Source organism: Acanthochromis polyacanthus, chromosome 9 (assembly GCF_021347895.1).
Source record: "Acanthochromis polyacanthus isolate Apoly-LR-REF ecotype Palm Island chromosome 9, KAUST_Apoly_ChrSc, whole genome shotgun sequence".
Classification (NCBI taxonomy): Eukaryota; Metazoa; Chordata; class Actinopteri; family Pomacentridae; genus Acanthochromis; species Acanthochromis polyacanthus.
In genome coordinates this window covers 12,031,788-12,052,824 of record NC_067121.1, presented here as the reverse complement: position 1 = coordinate 12,052,824, position 21,037 = coordinate 12,031,788, and the positions used below count along the sequence as shown (strand labels likewise).

Below are 21,037 nucleotides of genomic sequence, written 5' to 3'. Positions count from 1 at the left end.
AAGTGGCCTCATTTATCTCTGTCTTATACCTCCTTTAGAGGAGTCATAGGGGCCTTGGTCTTCCCCACTCATTTCTTTCTCAAGCACTCAGTTTTTGAGGACGGCCTGCTCTAGACAGATTTATGTCACATTCCTTCCATTTCTTTATGGTGGATTTAACAGAACTCCAAGAGATACCAAGTGATTTGAATGTTTTTTTTACCTTTCCTTGGACTCATGCTTTTCAAAAACATGTTCTCTTTCAGAGTTGCTTGGCGTGTTTTATGTCTTCATTTCATAGTTATATCTAGGAGTACTGATTCACCAGCGATGAACTTTATTTTCCTGTGTAATTGCAGCACTGACTGGCAGCTCCTGCGTTTAGCTGTGTATGCGATCTCTTATTTTACGTTTAATATTTTTAACTATGTGGAATTTTTCGGTAGAAATCTGTATTCACTTTGACATGAAGTCTTGTTGTAAATTGTTTTCCAAGAAAAGGAACATTATTCAATGTTGGGGGAAAAAAAAAAAAAACAAGAAAAGAAGAAACCACCGAAGGGGGCCGATTACTTTTAGTAAATGCTGTAAATGAAGCTGCCTTCAGTAAACATTATCATTTACCACCAGCAGCTCTTACCAGAGGCTGTAGCCAGGTAAGTGGTGTTTTGAGCCATGGCCAGGATGGTGCCTGTTTGTGCAGTGAACATTCCCACACTTTCCAGACCTCCCATCATTCCCTCCTCTCCTTCTTTTTTCTTCCAGGCCCTCAGATTCGAGTCTTCTCCTCCAGCCAGGAGCAGGTCAGGCTCGGTCTTCTCCGGATCCAAAGTAACCCATAGCAGGCACTGTACGGACGTTTCAGTAGTGTTCCAAATCTTCTCACCTACAATTGAAATCAGTGTTTTTATGGTTTGTTTCCCAGATCTGTTTCATAACTTTTCAAAAACATATGGTGCTTAATTCTGCACTTTGAGTAAAGGGATGAGAGAAGGAGAGAAAAGACACAGCAGAGGTGATATGAACCACTTTCTACAATGAGCTTATAAATGCTACTTTTTTTTTTACATAATGAACCAACCTTCCATCTTTTGTTTTTACAACCATTTAAATACTCAACATTTTTTCAAATCACAAATTTTGCTATTATAGAAACAAGAAAAAACTCTTTTCACTCTGCACATGTGCAATAACGTGTTTATTAGATGTTTTTCGCAAAAAAATTGTATTTAACTTTCTATAATTTCATGGTGATCAAAAATGTAAATAATACACCATTAATGATATAGTTATATTTGTCAATTTAAGCTATTACAGAAGATTATGGGATGTTTCGATAAGACGCTGTTAAATAATAAAGAGGGATGTGAAAACAAATGGAAAATAACCAAAGGTTCAGATACATGCTGCTGATTTACTTTTATGTAAACCCAGCTGGTGATGTATTTATTAGGGCCAGGACTATAATGTGTTAAATTCGATTAATTAATTACAGAAAAAATAATGCTTAAAATTTTTTTTAAAAAGCGCAATTAATCACACCTTTCTCATTTCTCTAATTTCTGGCACACTGATGCACACTCCAGCCCACTGCATTCAGTAATGAACCTAAAGTGTGTTTGCTAGCTGTGAAGAAGATGAACAGGATGCACCGAGTGATGTCAGCGAACACGAAAGTTTGGTGAACAGTGACGGAAAATGAGACCACATTGAGCTTGTTGGGCAGAAAGTTTTCTTTTAAAAATCTTCCCATGACAGCTTGGACAAAAGCGTGGTTGTGTGCAAACTGTACAACAAAGAGTTTTCTTGTTACCTCAATGCAAAACATGTTGCCGTTAGCCCCAGAGCTAACATTAGCTAGGACAGTCCTGGTAACGGCTAACAGTGTAACCATCCCATAATCAGAGGAGGGTAGAGTAGCCAAAAATTGTACACTACTTCAAAATAATATCACTCAAGTAGAAGTAAAAAGTAGCCATCCATAAATAACTCAAGTAAAAAAGTACTTGGTGAAAAGACTACTCAAATACTGAGTAACTGTTTATGTCCATTTTTTTTTTTTTTTAGAAATGATGTGATCAGACAGACAAAAATGTAAAATAATGTGCAAATTTTGGTATTTCCAAATAATAAAATTTAATAAAAATAGCAAAAATAAAATCTTTACAAAATGACAGGGTGAGGCACAAGAAACACAAATTTCCAAATCTCCATTTTTCACAACATAAAGCTTTTGAAACAAATGCTTGTAGAAAAGTAAGTTTTTTGTGTTTGAACAGTGCAAACTACTTCTAATGCAAGATATACTGCATGCTCATAGACCAGGGGTCGGCAACCTTTAACACTCAAAGAGCCATTTCGACCCGTTTCCCACAGAAAAGAAAACACCGGGAGCCGCAAAATCCTTTTGGCATTTAAAATGAAGACAACACTGCATATATGGCTTTTTTTTTTTACCTCTATACCTTTGTTAATCAGTCGTGATTAATTAATTACAAAGCCTCTAATTAGATAGATTCATTTTTTAATTGTGTCCTTCCACTAATATTTATCTTACTTGGTTAATGTCATTTTTGCTCCTGGACCTCATGTGTTACGTAATGTTAGCTAGAAATCAATATTTTGTGAATGTCTATTTAACTTGTAAAATCTATTTATCCTAAGCTAATAACTTTTCTCCGGTAAGTCGCTGCCCTATTTTCCAAGACGACACTCTGACTCTGACCTGCTGCCGTGTTCTTGCGAGTAACGTGTATTACCCTATCATGAGTACTTCTGACTCAAAGAAAAGACGTGTCTTTCTTGGAGTGGAGCTTTAATACACAGGCTTGCCATTCTTGAGTACAAAACGATGTGAAACTACAGGTGTTGCTTCTCCAGGAGTAAAATAAAAAAAGGCATGAAACGTCTGGGAATCTGAAGCTCCGTGTTGTTTCTCTGCATCAATTTGCGCTCTCATGTCACAGGGGAAAACCCCAGCAACACATCCGGTGGAGTGACACGGCAAAATAAGAGCGGTAATTTCACAATAAAACTCTACATTAAAATGCATTGAAACGCGCCTGAAAGGCAGAACAATTTATTTTCCAAAGTTACAGGGAGCCACAACAGAGGGCTGAAAGAGCCGCATGCGGCTCCGGAGCCGCGGGTTGCCGACCCCTGTCATAGACTGTATGTGCATGCTGTTTTTCTTCTTCACAAATCTACTTAAGTAAAAAGTATGGCAGAGTAAAAGGTCAGCCAAAATTTTTGATTGAAAAATTTTGCTTATTAGTGTGCGATCAATGAATTGCAAAGCCTCTAATTAATGGATCCTTTTTTTAAAAAAAATCGCATCCCAACACTAGTATTCCTGCGTTCTGGGTCTCTATGCTGTTATTTGATATCCTGGATCTGGTGTTTGTTGCGAAAATTTTATACACTGTATGACTTCTATACTGTTCTATCTTGGGTTAAGGATGTCCGGTTTGTTTGTAAGACAACCTTGTAGAGCCAAAAAAAAAAAAAAAAAAAAAAAATCAAAAAATGCTTCAGGATAAAAGACAAAAAGCAAATTTAAAAAAAAAAAAACAGTAATAAGAGGAAAGCTATTGAATCAAGCCTGAATTTTCAGTATGCATGTAGTTATGTTACTGTACCTGCAAAGATAAAAACTGTAAAATAAAAGTTGCGTGTAGGAATTTCAAGCCAGTCTTTTTTTCTTCCACTTATCTGTACTACTTCTGCTTTTTACCTTCCTAATACACAAACTCACCTGTGATGAGACTGAACAGTTTGACGCCTTCATGTTGATACGCCACAGCAGCGAAGTCTCCGTTCACAGCCACACAGACAGCAGCAGACTCAGACCTTGTAGATTTCAGCTTCTTCTGAGGAGGCTCCTGTTCACACTAAAAAACACAAAAAACAAATTACCGGAGCAGCTTGGAGGCGAAGAGTTTCAAACACTGAATGAATTTTCAGAGAAAGTTCATGTATCAATATGCAAAAAAAATCCTAAGTTGCTAGTCTCATCAGTTAATCACGTATTATCCTTTAAAATGTTTTTGTTTGAATTAGAGTTAATTAGATTGATTAGACATTAATTGTCCACCAAACGGCTTCCATCTTCCGTTCAGTCACACCTCATATCTCTTTTAGAGGAGTCATAGGTGGCCTCCCTCACTCATCTCTGTCTTATATCCTTTTTTGATGAGTAATAGGTATCTTGGTGGCCTCCTTTACTATGTATCTCTGTCTTAAAACTCCTTTTTGTCAAATGATTAGATAAAACTTTAATGATCACAAAGGAAATTCTTGTGCCAGATATTGCTCAGAGAAAAATTTAAATGACATTCGATAAGAATAACTGCAGTTAAAAAAAAAGCAGTAAGATATAAATGTGCTACATCACTGAAAAAAATAAGCAAGCTTAAACAAGGCTAGAATAGAAAAGTGAAAAGTAATGCTGGCAGTATTACACATAAAATTGAAATACTGCACCTTAATAAATGAAATATTGCACATTACATGAACAATGGTGTACACTAAATTGAAATATTGCAAATGTAATCAAAATACTGCACGTGAAAATGAAATGTTACACGATACTGAAACCGATATCATACATACTAATGAAAAGACTAATACTGCGAATGGTATTGATATTATTCTAGATGTTTTATCTGTCATTCCTGCAGAAGTGAGTCTGCGATTATGCACACAAAGACTTCAACTTTAAAGATAGTTCAACAGGAATGTGTACAAATACAAGACTTCTACATGGGGTGAATAGGAGCTTACTTACTTCATCATCTTTTAAAGCGGTGACTGAACATCCGAGTCCGCCTGACCAGAGCTGGAGCTGTTGTACAAGAAAACCAAAAAGCCCATTAACATCAAAACCAGTGAGAATTTGCCTATAAAATGAAATTCATGAAATGTGTGTATTTTCCCAACAGTAAGGTCAGAAAAAAAGGCAACAGCGCTCAGAAGACAGAGAAAAATTAACAGGTACGTAGGCAGAATGGTGTAATAGTCCTTGTGTTACAGCAGTAAGTTCATCGACATGACAAAAATGATTAAAGGCTATACGTATCCTGCACAATAAAATAAAGAGAATACTACACTGCCTACATGGATTTAACTAAGCAAATCGGTAAGAGTCTACCATTGGATAATCACTGCAATGATGAACATGTTTCAGCTGCAACAACTTATTTAACCCTAACTGACGCAGTGAGGAGCTTCACATTTCTTAAACAACCATGTCCAAAGACATATCCTGTGGTCATGGAAAGAATGCTAATCTGTCTCAGAAGGGTCAAATTATTGGCCTGCATCAAGCAAAGAAAACAATTAAGGAGATTTCTGAAACAAATAAAGTCAGGTCAAGAACTGTCTAATGCATTATTAAAACCTGGAAGGATAGTGGTGAACCATCATCTTTGAGGAAGATGTGATTGGTCATGTGGTCTGAGTCCAGATTTACCCTGTTCCAGTGATGGGGGCATCAGGGTAAGAAGAGAGGTGGATGAAGTGATGCACTCATCATGTCTAGGGCCTACAAGTCTGTGGGGGTTAGGGTTATGATGTGGGGTTGGTCAGATTCAGCAACGTTATGTTCTCAAAAAATGAGGTCAGCTAACTACCTGAATATACTGAATGACCAGGTCTTTACATCAATAGAGCTTTTCTTCCCTGATGGCATGAGCATGTTCTGAGATGACAATGCCAGGATTCATAGGGTTCACAATGAGAATCAGTGGTTCAGGGAGCATGAGATGTATTTTTCACACATGGATTGGTCTCCACAGTCTAGACCTCAGCCCCATTGAGAATCTTTGGGATGTGCTGGAGAAGACTTTGTCCAACTGTCCCATCATCAATATAAGATCTTGGTGAAAAATGAATGCATCTTTGGAAAGCAAGAAATGTTGTGACATTGCAGAAGCTTATCGAAATGATGCCACAGTGAATGTGTGAAGGCGTTCTAAGACATTAGAGTATTCAACGTTTTTTTGACCAGGCAGTGTTTAAGTTGCAGTGTTACAGCTGTAATTTCACTTAAATGACAAGAACGATTAAAGGCTAAATCCTACACAATGAAATGCAGTATAAAACGAAGACAATAATAGAAGGATTACAGGTAGAAACACTAAATCTGCCATTCTGAGTGACGCCTCACCGTGTGATCAGAGCCGGCGCTCAGCAGCATGGATCCCTCGTTCAGGAAGGTGAGGGCCTCGGTGGCTCCCAGGTGAGCCTGAAAACATCCCACACAGGTGGAGGTGGGCAGCGACCAGACCCTGACCTCTCCACACACGGAGCCCGAACACAGCATGGAGGAGGAGGACGGGGAGAAGGAGACGCTGCGAACTGATCGCTTGTGACCACACAGAGACTGAAACAGACAGGAGACGAATACAAATAATCTCTAGTGTTTCTCCTGGAAGAACCATATTTATTGATTCTTTTGTTAGGCAGAAAATCACAAGTGGCTGCTGGAGAGACTTTGTTCATCTGTTCAGTGATTTCAAAGATCAAACTCTGTTTTTTCTTTCAGATCTCAGTAATAGTGATATATTTTAATCTTTTTTTATTCATAAGAGAAGAAACTATGACAAAATGATTGGTTCCAGAGGAAAAAAATATAATCAATTCTATTTGAGGAAGAGATGCAAATACTATTTTAAAAAATTACATATGGTAGCTTAAATTATGCATGAACAGCTGTGCTGATCAGATTTTCTTAGATATTCTTAATGTCTCATGAATAATTATGATTGACTACAGCTGGTGACTCCTCAGAGGCAATTTAAATAGGGCCCATTTGATCCACCCATTCCAAGTTTGCCAGAAGCTTGTGGACGGCTACCAAAAGTTAAGGTGAAAATAGCCAAAGGACGTTAACCAAATTTTAGAAAAGCTGAATGTGTATTTTTGACCCAGTATTTTTTGTCACATTACAAGAGGATCTGCAATAAATCTATGACAGTGTCGGGGAGTGTCAGGAGTCAGTGGAAACTCAAGACTGTTGTAAAAGACATGATCTTTACACGTGTTTTTAAACATCTGTTTACTACTGTACATTTATGAGGCTGTTTATGAAACCTGTTTTATGTACAAGGAGTTTGAGGACTAGAGGAACACATTTTTATTTTTCTCACCTACATTACTTGTGAAGACAGATCATGTAAACATCCAACCACATTTTTTTTTAAGTTGATGCAGAACCAGAGATGTCATCTTCGTCATTGTCAAAACTGGCAGCCTCCATTACCCACAACGCAACTCCACTTACAGCACTAAGTATGGCATATTTTTGAGTACATTTTCTTTACTGGGGAAGTTTCCAAACTGAGTGAAATAATCTGAAAGCATGAAAGTGGCAGCCACTTAGATACTCCTTTAGCAGAGGACACACTGGAGCATCTTTACAAAAGGAAAGCAGACAAGGAGAAAGGACATTTGTAGTCTTCAAATCGAACAAGTCAAGCAGCATCAGTGGAACCAGTTAATCCGATTTTCTGCCCCACTCTGTGAAGCTGAAGAAATGCTTCCGACATCTTTTTTTCTAATTTTAAAGTGAGACCATGAAGCGCACAAGCTCTTTCTTCCACCCTTAGTAATGATAACTCACTGTTGCGGATTCATCCTTCAGCCATTTCCAGATGATCACGTCTCCGTTCCAGCAGCCAGCAGCCAGCAGATGACCGTCAGGGTCAAAGGTCACACAGTTCAGAGGGCTGGTGCTGGGCAGAGAGGCCACTTCATTAACTTTAGCAGACCAAACCTGAGGAGCAGAAACACATTTGATTACTTTAATTCAGGAATGGGAACATTAGAGTCCTGGTCACAGAATCAGGCTGTAAAATCCTCAAGCTGTATTGCAACTGCCTGAATAATGGACGAAGAAACATCCAGCAAACTACTAAATCATCACATTCAGCTTCAGTGCAGCAGGGAGTAAAATATCTACAAATTATCCTTCTTTCCTACATCATTAGTAGACATTATGACACTACTGAATCCCTTGTGTTTGGCATTTCACTTCCTAAAAGAGATTTGTCTTTTATTTTCCTTATTTTTACTCCGCCAAGCAAAGTGGCGGAGTAACGTGATGATCGGCATACGTTCGTCCGTCTGTTAGTCTGTCTGACTGTTTGCAACATTACTCAAAAACGGAGTAATTGATTTGGATGAAATTTTCAGCGAAGGTCAGAAATAAGAAAAAAAAGAAGAAATAACAAGCACCAACTGATTTTATATATATATATATATATATATATATATATATATATATATATAAATAAATCAGTCACACACACACACCTATCTATTTATTAAAGTTATTTTTCAGAATCATTGGCTTTATTTGATAGGCACAGTCGAGAGCCATCTGGGAGAAAAATGGGGGAGAAGACATGCAGTAAAGGGCCATGGGCTGGAATTGAACCTAAGCTGCTGAGTTCAGGGGGGAGCTAACTGGGCGTCCAGTTGATTTTTTTTTGGCAGTGATGCAGCTTATAGTTTGGATCCATGGATTTGTTAAAGATTTCTGTATCACTGCCAGATAGCAGCACGGTGTCACTGTAACTATTACAACAAGTGAACATTACATCAGCTATCTGCTGATGGTCACATGATTGCAATCCTACTAAAAATCCACTGCTGCAGACTTATCCATTGGAAATCACACAAGGAACAGTTGTTTAAATTGTAGGGATATTTCCCAATAATTCTCGCTGCCCGCTACACATTTAGGTCACACAATTCAGTGTCCAAACACAAAGTACACAAGCATAACACAAAAATGTGCTTAGCGCAAGGTCATTTTGTTTTTGGGTACATCTACATTAAATGGGCACATTCTATGCTGCCGTGATTTCTGATCATCAATAACAAACAAACGCTGCATTTCTAACAAAAAAATGCTGCATTTCTGACAATTCCATATGGGGGAATGAACAGTCTTGGCGGAGTACTTTGTGGTTATTTATTTATTCTTGACTTCCAGCCGGGACCTGAATACTAATTTCAGGCCACCCCATGTGAATACACGTGCTTGCATGACAATAAAGAAACTTGAATCTTCAAATTCTTATGCAATTGTATTTAATATAGTGTTTTTTCGTGTCATTTTTGTGATGTCTTATATGATAACTGATGTGGATTGTCTGGCAAGCTGAAGACAATTTGTACTTTTGCACTTTACAGGTGGGCATTAATATTTTGACAGCTTCAAAGAACAATTTAATAGTATTTGATATTGATCATCTACAGTTAAAATGACCAAGAAAAGGGCACAAAAATCTGAAATTTAGTAAGATTAGTTTCTGACTAACTTTCAGCGTGAAGTCGAGGGACACTGTTGCGAGGTACTTCTTGTTCGTGGTGATATCGATCGCCGTTATCGTGTTAGAGTGGCCTTCGATGAGTGCAGTCCTGCAGGGACAAGAAACACAAGTCAAACCTTATTCATCTGTGCTGCATGTGAAGACTCATGCAGGATTAGAGGAAAAAATAAGATCAAATGTACTGATCCCTCACCGACTAGATACAGGAGAGGCATGGAAGAAGCAAGACAAGAAATACCAAAGTACAATAAGGATTTAAATAGATATAATGAATGTATGTGTACCTGTCACATATATAGATATAACTTGAACTTACATATGGACATGTACAAGTATGACTGTTGCAGTGCGGCAAATCTAAGACATTTTGCAAGTTTTCTCACCTGCATCCATTTTTAATGTCCCAGACCTCGATACGTCCGTCAAAGGAGGTGGTGGCCAGACCTTTGTCCTTCAGAAAGACGCAGCTCGAGATGCCATCGCAGCTGCTCACCAGAGATTTCACCTCCTGCTCAAAGCCAGCAAAAAGTAAGTGCACATTAGATATCTATGAAGATCCTGGTTTCTGTAAAAGAAGGGTTAGGGATACGATAAGATGCGATATGATAGCATAAGATAAGCGACAACAAGATATAAGTTACGATAACTTACAATAGGTTACGATACGATAAGATACAACACAATAAGATATGATAAGATACAATAAGTTATAAGATACAATAAAACACAAGTTACCATAACTTACAGTAAGTTGCTATACAACATTTGACACAATACGATAATGTACAATAGATTGATACGATACAATAAGATATAATACGATACAATAAGTTATAACACACAATAAGATACAATAACTTACGATAACTTACAATAAGTTACGATTCAAGAAGATACAATAACATATGATCTGATACGATGTTATACGATATGATCCAGCTTCAGTAATCCCACAAATTTGCATTGTTACAGCAGCAAAGGAAACAGTGCAAGCATTTAAGAAATGTCAGTATATAAAAAATAAAAATCAACTAAACAATCTACATAAGTACTAGTTCAGATTGTCCAAATTCTTCTGGATGTTGAAAAATATCAAACAATAGAGTTGCACAGATTCTTTCATGAGTACAAATACTGATAGAGAAGCAATAATACTGCACAGATTTTATTTATATTGCACAAATTGTGTCTATATTCCACTGATTTCTCTGTAAGTAGAATGTGCAGGTTTGAATGTGTTGATAGAAAAATTTTTGCAATTTTCTTAGCTACATTACGAGTGAGGATAGATCATTTCACGTTTTTTCTCTTGATTGTGTGCATAAAACAGATTGCAGAGGAGAAGAGATATGCAAGGACGGGGTAGGGGAGAAATGTGACTACAGAACTGCTGAATTTACACAAACATTTTATAGTAACCAGACTATCAGTGTGTGTGTGTGTGTGTGTGTGTGTGTAGTTTACCTCTTTATAAAGAGATAAACAACAAAATTCAACTTTTGTGTTTAGATTTCACTTCATAATAAAGAACAGACAGTCAAGACGCAAAAAATAACACCCTGCTGTACAATATGTTCATACCTGTCCAGTCTCTGTGTGGATGAAATGCAGGGTTCCCTGTCCGGTACCAACCACCATCAGCTGTTCATCCAAGTTCACAACCAAACAGGTTGGTTCAGAGGAGAAAGTCGACACCAGCTCACTGAGGAGATTCACACAAGATTATCAACACAATTGTCAAAATTCAATTTACTAAAAGATCTACAAATTCATTTTGTATGGCACAGCTAATGAATGTAGGGAAAACTACAACCAGAACATAGCTTTCAGAACTTTAATTTTCTGATGCTTCATTCTTCCACTCCTTTACACTGCAGAGGAAATATTGAACTTATTCAATTATGTTCAACTTTCATTTCATCTTCTTATGATATACAGCATTATTACTCTGAACAATGAATGAACAAAAGACATATGTGAGATCTCTCTACTTCTAGTCATGGTTTTGCTCCACAAGTACCAGCTCATTCACACAGAAAGACATCTTGCTGCGTTTGTCTGAGAGACTCGCCTTAAGTGTTCTTTGGCGCTGATAGACATGCAGAAATTCTTTTTGTTTATTTACTCTCTGAATGCCAAAACCTGATGGCATGTTTGAAAGGTGTTTTCTTTGTAAAATCATACCATTTATTAGAGGCAGAAAACAGAAAGAACTGTCAGATTGTCAACTTTTCTACTGTCCTTGGTTGGGAAAAATGACCAAAATCTGAGCTTAACATCCTGATATTTAATCAGTTACTTTATTCTGCGTGTCTCATTTAAAAATTTACCAAAAATAAAGCGCTTAGATGAAACAAATAAATAAAAAAATCTGCACTCTTCAACACAACTACAAAGTCATCAATGACTCAGCTATAAATAACAGTCACTAGACAAAAATCCAAAGTGTTTTCTGCTGAACTGCCACCAGTGTTTTATTACCAGTGAGGAGACAAGTGTGGAAACACATTAAAAACTGTAAATATATGTAACATATGTAAAGTCACCATTTTGTGCAGTGTTGGTAAAACCTGTGGCATATTATAAGACGAGTGAACTTGTTGACTCAATTTTTAAAAAGAAAATAATCAAAGAAATTCTTTTTTTTCTGATTTCTGTCATAACTTCATTTTACTACACAAAAGACATTTCTGAGTTCTCTCTCCTTCTAGTCATCATTTTGCTGTTTCCATAGAGATGGAAGACTTTATATTGCAATGAAAAATTAACCCACAGTGAGCCTGAATTTCCCTACAGGAATAATGTATCCAAGTACCTACCCACCTAAGCACCTACCTACCAAAATACTTACCTACCTCCCTTTCATAATACTTAACCACTAAAGTATCTACCTATGTACCTACCTACCTACCAAAGTACCTACATACGCATCTACCAACCTGAGTACCTACCTGCCAGAGTAAGTACTTACCTACCTACCAACCAAAAAACGTACCTACTGAAAGTAGGGCTTCAGAGGGTTTAGTTAAAAATCTCAGGAATTCAATAACTGTATAACCACCTTGAAGAAAGCTTCTTTACCTGTGCTCTTTATCAGGCCTGCTGTTGTTCAGACATTTGACCACCCGGACTCCTCCTCGCCCCACCAGGCCTTGAGCCCAGCTGTGGGCAGATGTGTCCGGAGGGTCATTGAAGGCCTGCTGAATGAAGAGAGCTGGCCAGGAAGACAATATGGAGGCATGACGTCGCAGGAAACCTCGGCAGTCCTCCATGTGACTCTGGAAACCAGCTGAAAGGACAGATAGAATGTAGAATAAGGAATGAAACACATCTGGAAAGTATTTGTGGGTAAAGTATTTATTTCAGCTCTTACATGAGGATGCGGTTGTGTTCTTCTTATCTACAGGAAAAGCAAAATGGCACAGGATAAAAACACCAGCATTTTGTTGTAAATAAGACAGTTTCTAATGCAGTTACAGATAAGTGTCGTTCATACTCACCAAACAAGCTGTACGTCTCCAGAAGGTGGTGCAGGAGGCCATGACTCACATTGGCATAAAGGAAATAGTAGCTGGAGAGCAGGGAATGAAGAACCTCCAGTTGTCCACTTTGAATCTAAATAAAGGCAGTCACTAGTGAAAATCTTCAATAAATATAATCTGTAACCAGGATTTGTCTGAGAAACATGTACGAAACTATTCTATACGAGTGTAATTTCCTGAATATTTGAATTAACGATCTTAAAAATAACAACAAGCATGATAAATGCTTATGTGCTGGATAAATAAAAAAAATACTAGGAAAACAAACCCACTTTGATTTAAGGGGAAAAAATAAGATGATTTCTTATTTAAACCAAATTTTACTAATAATCAGAATTAGAAATAATTAATCTGAGGGGAAATTAATCATGTTACAGCTGCTCTTGTTCAAGTCATAAACTTAAGCAGAAGAAAAAAATATAAGAAACACAAGCAGAAAAATATGTCCTAAAATTATAAATATAAATAGAAAAATACGTCCTAAAAATATACGCACATGGAAAAAAATATGTCCTAAAAACAGAAATATAAGTAGAAAAATGTGACCTAAAAATACGAACAAGTAGAAAAACGTGTCCTAAAAAATTTAATTCAGGAAGAATAAAGGTCCTGAAAATATTAATAGAACATATGTCCTAAATATTTTAATAAAAAGAAATATATATTCTAAAAATATAAACATAAGGAGAAAAATATGTCATAATATAAATAGAAAAGTACAAGCAAAAAATGTAAAAATGTGCGTTCTACTTAAAAAAACAAATATAACTATAGAGTGTAATAAATGGTAACAAATGTATAATTGTGTTGTTGCTCTGTACTGTGACATAATTATAGAGAAGTGACTGACGTGCAGAATATGAGTTTTTCTCAGCTTTTTATCGATTTAACAGTTCAAGAAGTAATTATATATGTGGTATATGTCTGCTGCTTTGTCAAAAACGTGTAATTTAGTTTATTTATTGGAGCAGAAACACTGTTTTGATTTATATGTAGTGTTTCTGTAGATTCCTAACCAGGCTAGCAGGCAGGTTCATGACAGAGTCGGTCTCACAGTGGAAGAAAGTATCTGAGTCCTGAGGGTCGGCCAGCGTCCACAGAAGAGCTGAGGAGATAAAAATCGCTTTAAATATACAGAAGCTTAAATGTAGGGTGTGAACAACAAACTGTGTGTGGTTTACCTGCCAGTACGAGATGAGCTCTGGTTCTGTCACCTTCTGTTGGGAGCAGAAGCTCCTCAAAGCCTCGTTTCACCTCCGGATTGGTGAGAACCAGGAAGTCATCGGTGTCGTGGCAACAAGACGAACCAATCAGACTGCAGGAAAAGAAACAGACATGTTTAATTTCATAAAACATAACTGGTTTTGTAAACTTGACTGTCGACCCACTTTCAGATTTTTTTTAACTTTGTTTGAACAGCACTATCTCAGGAAACATCGATTCTACAATTTCATTTAGCAGATGGCAAAAAGCCTGAAATTTTCACCGTTATTTCTCATCGTAACATTGGACAAGTACATCAAAGGATCACTGATTATGATCAAGTTGAAATGTGAAAAAGTGAAGCTGTCATAAAAAGTCCCATCTTTGAGCACAAATTAAAGATAATGCTGAAGTCAACTAGTGATATTTTCTCAACCATTTACTACCTTTCAAAACTTTGGGGTCACTTCATATTTTTGAAAGAAAATATTTTCAATGAAGATAACACTAAATTTAAAAAAAAAAAACAAAAAAAACAGTCCAGACATTGTCAATATAAATATGTAAATGATCACTTTAGCTGGAAACGGCAGATTTTTAATGGAATATCTACATGGGGTACAGAGGAACATTTCCAGTAACTATGACTCCTGTGTTCTAATGCTACACTGTGTTAGCTAATGGTGTTGAAAGGCTAACTGATGATTAGAAAACCGTTAGCACATGAATAAAAGTGTGAGTTTTCATGGGAAACAAATTGTCTGGGTGACCCCAAACTTTTCAACATTAGCGTATGTATTTACACTTAACACAAAACAAAGAAAATTTGATCACAAGTTATTTTTTAGTGAACTCTCATAACTGATTGAGAAGACATGACCACAATCCAAATATAGCCCCAAACATAACCAAAATCTATATATATTTTTTGTAATAGGTGTTCTTTGCCGTTAATTGTTCTGGAGATATTGTTGCAGAGGCATAGCTTTAATTTTCAACGTGTGAAATAAGTATACTGAAAGTGAGTTGAAGGGCAAGTTTTAAAAGAAAGTATTTAATATGTCAAGCTAATATGTAACATATCTATATAAATGTCCATATTTTATACTACAAAGATTTTAGAAAAATCTGAGATTGTTGAGAGATTAATGTGAGATTGAATGACCCAGAGATTAAGTTTAATATGGAATAAGACTCATCTGTCTGATTGAAATTCCCACCATCATCTTAACATTCTTGGATTTCTAACACTTCAAACTCAGGTGGGATTCATACCTTTGTAAAGTCTGCACAATACGAGTGAAAGTCGCCATGGGGATGCGTCCGTTGGGCTTCCTGGACAGGTTCAGAACTTCCTCCCAGGTGTTCTGTCCATCCAATGAGGACAGATCGTTGCAGGTGTTCAGCAAAGAGTAGAAATCTTTCTCCTTCAGGCCTGTGGAGGACAAAATGTTGAGGTGAACAGAGTTGGTTCAGTTTAAGCAAACTTCTGATTAATTCATAGTGAATCCAAATGGACCTCAACGTGCAAGGTACCATCTTCTTTCTGCTATAGCAGCTTTCATTGCGAGTGTACAAGGTGCAAATAGGACATTAAGTTTTTTATATACAGCATACAATATTAATTAACTATGTTAATTTTTATTTGTGCAAGCTTTATGTGAGTTGTTTATGCTTCGATCACAACATTTGAAGGGTTTGGATCAGAGTGGTCCAAAACCTCCAACCTTCTCAAGAGAAAAACGGGTTCAAAGTTTTGTGTTTTCAAGAATGGTCTAACATTAGAAGCGCCACTGTAATGCTGTGATTGGGTTGTGGGTTAGTCTACTTTGCCACGAAAATCTACACCACAAAATATTACAGAAATTATATAAAACTCTGCTTCTAACCACCTCATATATTCTTAGAGCATTAGTTTGTTTGTAATCTGATCTAATACTCGATAGCACTGATGTTGTGTGCATTCTCTCTCCGTTAACACATTATGGATTGGGCCAAATTATCTTAAGGTCGTCATGGGTCAGGTTTGGATGTGCTATTTGGATTGGATCTGTTTTATCATATATTAAAAAAAAGGGGTCAGGTTGCTTTTCCACTGCTCTGTTTAAATCTGTACATAAAACTAATTTTAATATACATCCTCCAGGATGCCTGCTTTTTTGGGAATGTAGAAAAATAAATGTCAGCGTACTAAAGTGCTCACATCACATCCATGAGCCATCTAGCACCTCCTAGTCCAAAGGAGGGGTCAGCATCCTTTTTTGTAACCATGTACAACTATTGATAAATAAAAAATAGGCCACTCTGGCCCCTGGAATTTCTACTGTATGATTAGTTTAATATTTGTGCTCCTGCTCCACACCCTGGTAGATGTACACAGAACTATCATCATAAATTAACCCTCTGAATCCCAAAAAGAACCAGGTTGAAAGGTATGTTATCTTGCCAAAAATGGACAAGATATCAGATTTAGAAACTGCAAAAACAGAAAGATTGTTGAATTTTTAACTGAATGAGAGTCTTTCAACTATTCATATGTGATGTGCAGTTCTGCTGACCAAATCTAAGCTTTTAATTCGGTGATAATTCATCAAAATTCCTGTATTTCACTTCGGGTTGAATGAGAAAAAGAAAAAAACTTACCCTTTGTTCTAATTTGATTCTGTAAAAAATATGTTCATTCCTAGGTACAACCGAGTAGCTATTAGTGACTCAACAGCAGTTAGCTAAACTGGGTTGTCCTGCAGGTTGTGTTTCCAAAGAACAGATAGGAGACAACTATGGAAAAAAAACAAAAAACGCTCGATTTCAACGGTCGCCATTTGTGACTAAAAACGTCGCAAATGGCGACCTGGCGACCGTCTAAATCGAGCGCTGAAAAAAATGAAAAATGTAAGAAGAAAAATATCTACAGTTCATTGAGTTATCTTCTTTAATTTTTCAGTATTGGCAACACTCAAGTTCCCTTAGGACAAAGCTGCATGTGTCAATTCCAGGAATTTTCAGTTTTTGGAAAACAAATAAATTCAAATATTTGCTTTTTTAAAATGATTTAAGGCATTAATGTGTCGTACTGCAGAGAGGACATATCTGAATTCTCTCCATTTTCATCCATGGTTGTGTTGTTTCCACAGAAGTGTAGGACTTTATAGTGCAGTGAAAAATGAGCCTACAATGAAGAAACAGGATCAAGAAAACACCAGAAACTCCTTGAGGTTCAGACGTTTAAGTGTCAATATCCCTTTAATATTTTGCCATTTAGTATATTCTTCTAGCACAACATAAGTACAGCAAATCTCGAGCCCCAAAAGGCTTATAAATAGTGAAACATGACTAATCTTACCAGTGGTGCTGACAGCGAGCGCTGAAAGAGCCCAGCGGAGTCCTAGCATGCCTCTGTACTGCGAGCAGAGTCTCTTCAGGCTGTACTGAACCAACTGGCTGAGAGACTGAGGCAAGTCCTGCAGGTTCTCCTTCAACTGAGACACAAAGACACAGCGTCAGAATGAGCCTTAATTACAAACACCCATTTTCTCCCGTCTGGACTATTCTAACTCTTTATTCACGTGCCTCAAAGCCTCAACAATCACCCAGCTAAAGTTGGTTCAAAACTCACACCAAGATTACTCACATAATTTTGGTCCTGCAACAATTACTCTGGCTCCCCATACAAAACCAAACGTATTAGATCTCTACTTGATCTAGCCCTGCTCTGAACTTTTATCACCATATTCTACACCTCGACTCCTGAAATGTGAAACCCAGCTCCTGTTAAGCATCCCTCAATCCAGGCGCAAAACTAAGGGGGATCATGCTTTTGCAGTTTTAGCCACAACACTGTGGAACACACTGTCAGAACAGCTCAGTCAGTGGCTCAATTTAAACGGTTTCAAAATTGATACTGGTTGATATATTTTATTTTTGTATCTAATATTTTGTGTATTTTTATGCTTTGTGAAGTACTTTGTAACCCCAGTTTTGAAAAGTGCTACAGAAATAAAGTTATTTTATTAATATAATTATTTTTATTGGCCAATTTTGTGAACACATACAAGGAATTTGGTGTTTTGTTTGCTTTATAAAGTACATACACAAAATAAAACAAGTGTTTTAAACAAAGGCAACAGATTACAGGAGTAAAATGAGCTTTTACCTGCTATGTACAACTATAGATACGTGTATAAGAGCATGTGAGTTTTGATGCAAAATTTAAATGACCCAGCGTTTAGTACAAAATACAGTTATTACAAATAAATACACAGTGTTATTTTATATACCACAGGCAGGTGGAGGACAGTGCAACAGTACAGTGTACAGCACTGTTGGGATGAAACGAACAGGTATGGGCAATCACTTCTTTTATTGCAGTGATTGTAGGATGATTGCAGGATGCTGCAATCACTGATCCCAAAAGTATAAGCTAATCAAACCTCAATCAGTTGCACGAAAATCTAATGTCTTAAGAAATAGCTTTGTCATTTCGAAAAAATGGTCTCGCAATTAATTGAAATTAACATAAATATTTATTGTACACTACACAGACATACATAATAAATATCATTCTTTAATAAATCATTATATTGATATTGATTTACTACTCTACTTTCCATTTCTAGATTGCCACCATTTCTATGTTATCAGCTTCTTTCGTAGAGTTAAATGTTATATGAAGTTTTCGTCGAAGTATCACACTGCCAACACTAGAATATAACCAGTAAATCTCATGTGGATGTGGCTAAAAAGTGAGCTCAGACCTTATCAAAGGAGGCAAAGTTCTTCAGGTCATCACAGGCAAGATGCAGGTAGAGAGGACTCACTGCTCCTTTCTTCATTGTTAGCATCTGAAGCTGAACAAGCACAGACGGCACAGTTTTAGCATAAATGCAGAAAAACGAAAACACCAAATGAAGAAAGTGTTGAGAAGAACCTGGTTGTTGAATGCAGAATCACTGAGTCTCTTCCCAGAGGTGTCCAGCTTCTTCTGAACCACCTCCCTTCGGTCCAGCATGGTGAGCTGTGTCAGTGTAAACAGGAACGTACCTGCTTTCTTGGCCAGTGTTTGTAACAGAGCTGCTTTGGATGTGACGCTCATCACCAAACACACTCCCTGACAAGGAAAAGACGATCTGAGCTTCACTGTGGCTCAAAATTAAACAGAGTAACGCATTTTTTTTGCATCTAAACCAGATTTAGTTTTCATAGCTCAATCAAAAAAAGTATTGTTTTGGTGCAAGAAATGTGTAAAGTTATAACTGACTATTCAGCTGCTTGAAGCTTTTCCATTTTCGTTTTTTGTCATCTATAATACAACGCCTCCTCAGTTTTCTGCTCATGTGACTTACTTGTGGAAGCTGCTGAGGGATCCAGTCGGAGTTCAGCCGACCTCTGCCATCTCGGACAAGATCGACTCCATCAACAAGTAGTGCCAGAGGTTTGTCCTTCTTCACATCACTCAGCATGGAGTGAAATTCTGACAGCAAATCCCTGAGAAAAGAGAGAATACATGATCAAACAATCAGCTAGAAACCATTAGTCATGCGCAGATGAAATTAAGGAAAGTTACGTACTTGTACGAGTGGGGAAGAGGTGATGATCCCATCTCTGAGTCTTTCAGCTTCCTCAGCCACTGAATGAGGCATTGGAGAAGATTTTCCACAGAGCGTGCCGATTGGCTGGAAGCCGTGGAGTAGGAAATTACATCGTACACAATGTTTCTTTTAGACTTAACTTCAGTCCTGAGGCCATCTGCCAGAGCAGCCTGTGTGGTAAAAATTAAATATGTGAACTCCCGTCTTGGCAATAAAGTCTTGCATCTCTCTGGAAACAGCTCAACTATTAAGGAGTGCAGAAAATGCATTAAGATGAAAAAGCATGAGTAGGATTTCTCTGATTACTAATTTCACAAAAATATCGAAACAACGCGTACAAAATCTTTCCAAGTTGTGCTGAAAAACTGCCAAAGATGCGGAGCCTCAGTGGAGTTATGTGATGATCGGCGTTGGTTTGTCCATTTGTCCATTAGCAACACTACTCAAAAACTAATACTAATGGATTTGAAATTTCAGGTAAGGTCAGAAATGACACAAAGACCAAGTGATTAGATTTTGGCAGTGATGCGGGTAATAGTCTGGATCCACGCATTTGTTCAAGGTTTCTGTATCATAGCGAGATAGCAGCTATGTAACTATGACAACAAATAAATGCAATGTCAGCTGCCTGCTGACGATCACATGATTGCGATCCTATTACAAATCCACCGTTGCGGTAGCCTAGCCGCGCTAGACAACCCACGGCAACGAATTTAATTCTCTGCCAGGGTGGGTCTAGTTACCCTCCATAAGGCTCGAGGTTGAATTCTCCTAAAACTGGCCAGACCAATCACCATGAAGTGTAGAGTCAGAAGGCGGGCGTAACGAAGTGACGACAGAGGCGTGACGATTCTGACAGAAACAACAAGCGCACAATAAGCAGTTATCTTTCGACTCGGCTTTGGCCACAGCCCTTAAAGATTTGAAGCTAAAATTCAACTTGAAAGATAAACAAGGACGGCACTGAAGTGTTTCATTGAGAAGAAAGACGTATTTGGACTTATGCCGACGGGATATGGCAAATCTTTAATATACCAGTTGGCTCCGCTGGTTGGGAAGCTAATGGGACTTAGCCACACAATCCGCCGGTGCTCTCGGAACCACGTCAGCCTATTTGTTGCCTTGATTGGTTGTATACCTACCCAATTGCTGCAGAGGGATTTGATAGACAACCTTTTAGCCCGCCTCCCTCCCTGTCGAGCTTCCCTCGACCCTTGTGCCGTCAGAAACATGGGATCTAGCATGGCTAGGCTACCGTTGCGGACTAATCCATCAGAAATTATATAAGGAACAACTGATTAAATTGTGGGGGTGTTTCCAAGTCCCATCAATTCCCGCCGCCCGCTACATATTTAGGTCATGCAATTCGGTATCCATACATAAACAC

General features: G+C 37.6%; 1 protein-coding gene across 1 annotated transcript in view; it reads right to left on the bottom strand.

The window, feature by feature from the left end:
• Positions 1 to 21,037, bottom strand: part of tep1 (telomerase-associated protein 1) — a 61,076-nt gene that overhangs the window by 15,753 nt on the left and 24,286 nt on the right. Inside the window, 19 exon segments of the mRNA XM_051953431.1 lie at positions 620 to 865; positions 3,734 to 3,869; positions 4,766 to 4,822; positions 6,146 to 6,361; positions 7,601 to 7,753; positions 9,306 to 9,405; positions 9,701 to 9,825; positions 10,899 to 11,019; positions 12,399 to 12,606; positions 12,691 to 12,717; positions 12,818 to 12,932; positions 13,876 to 13,964; positions 14,041 to 14,174; positions 15,338 to 15,497; positions 17,406 to 17,541; positions 18,817 to 18,909; positions 18,990 to 19,169; positions 19,405 to 19,546; positions 19,630 to 19,820. Of these exon segments, the coding sequence (XP_051809391.1) occupies positions 620 to 865; positions 3,734 to 3,869; positions 4,766 to 4,822; positions 6,146 to 6,361; positions 7,601 to 7,753; positions 9,306 to 9,405; positions 9,701 to 9,825; positions 10,899 to 11,019; positions 12,399 to 12,606; positions 12,691 to 12,717; positions 12,818 to 12,932; positions 13,876 to 13,964; positions 14,041 to 14,174; positions 15,338 to 15,497; positions 17,406 to 17,541; positions 18,817 to 18,909; positions 18,990 to 19,169; positions 19,405 to 19,546; positions 19,630 to 19,820 (2,629 nt within the window).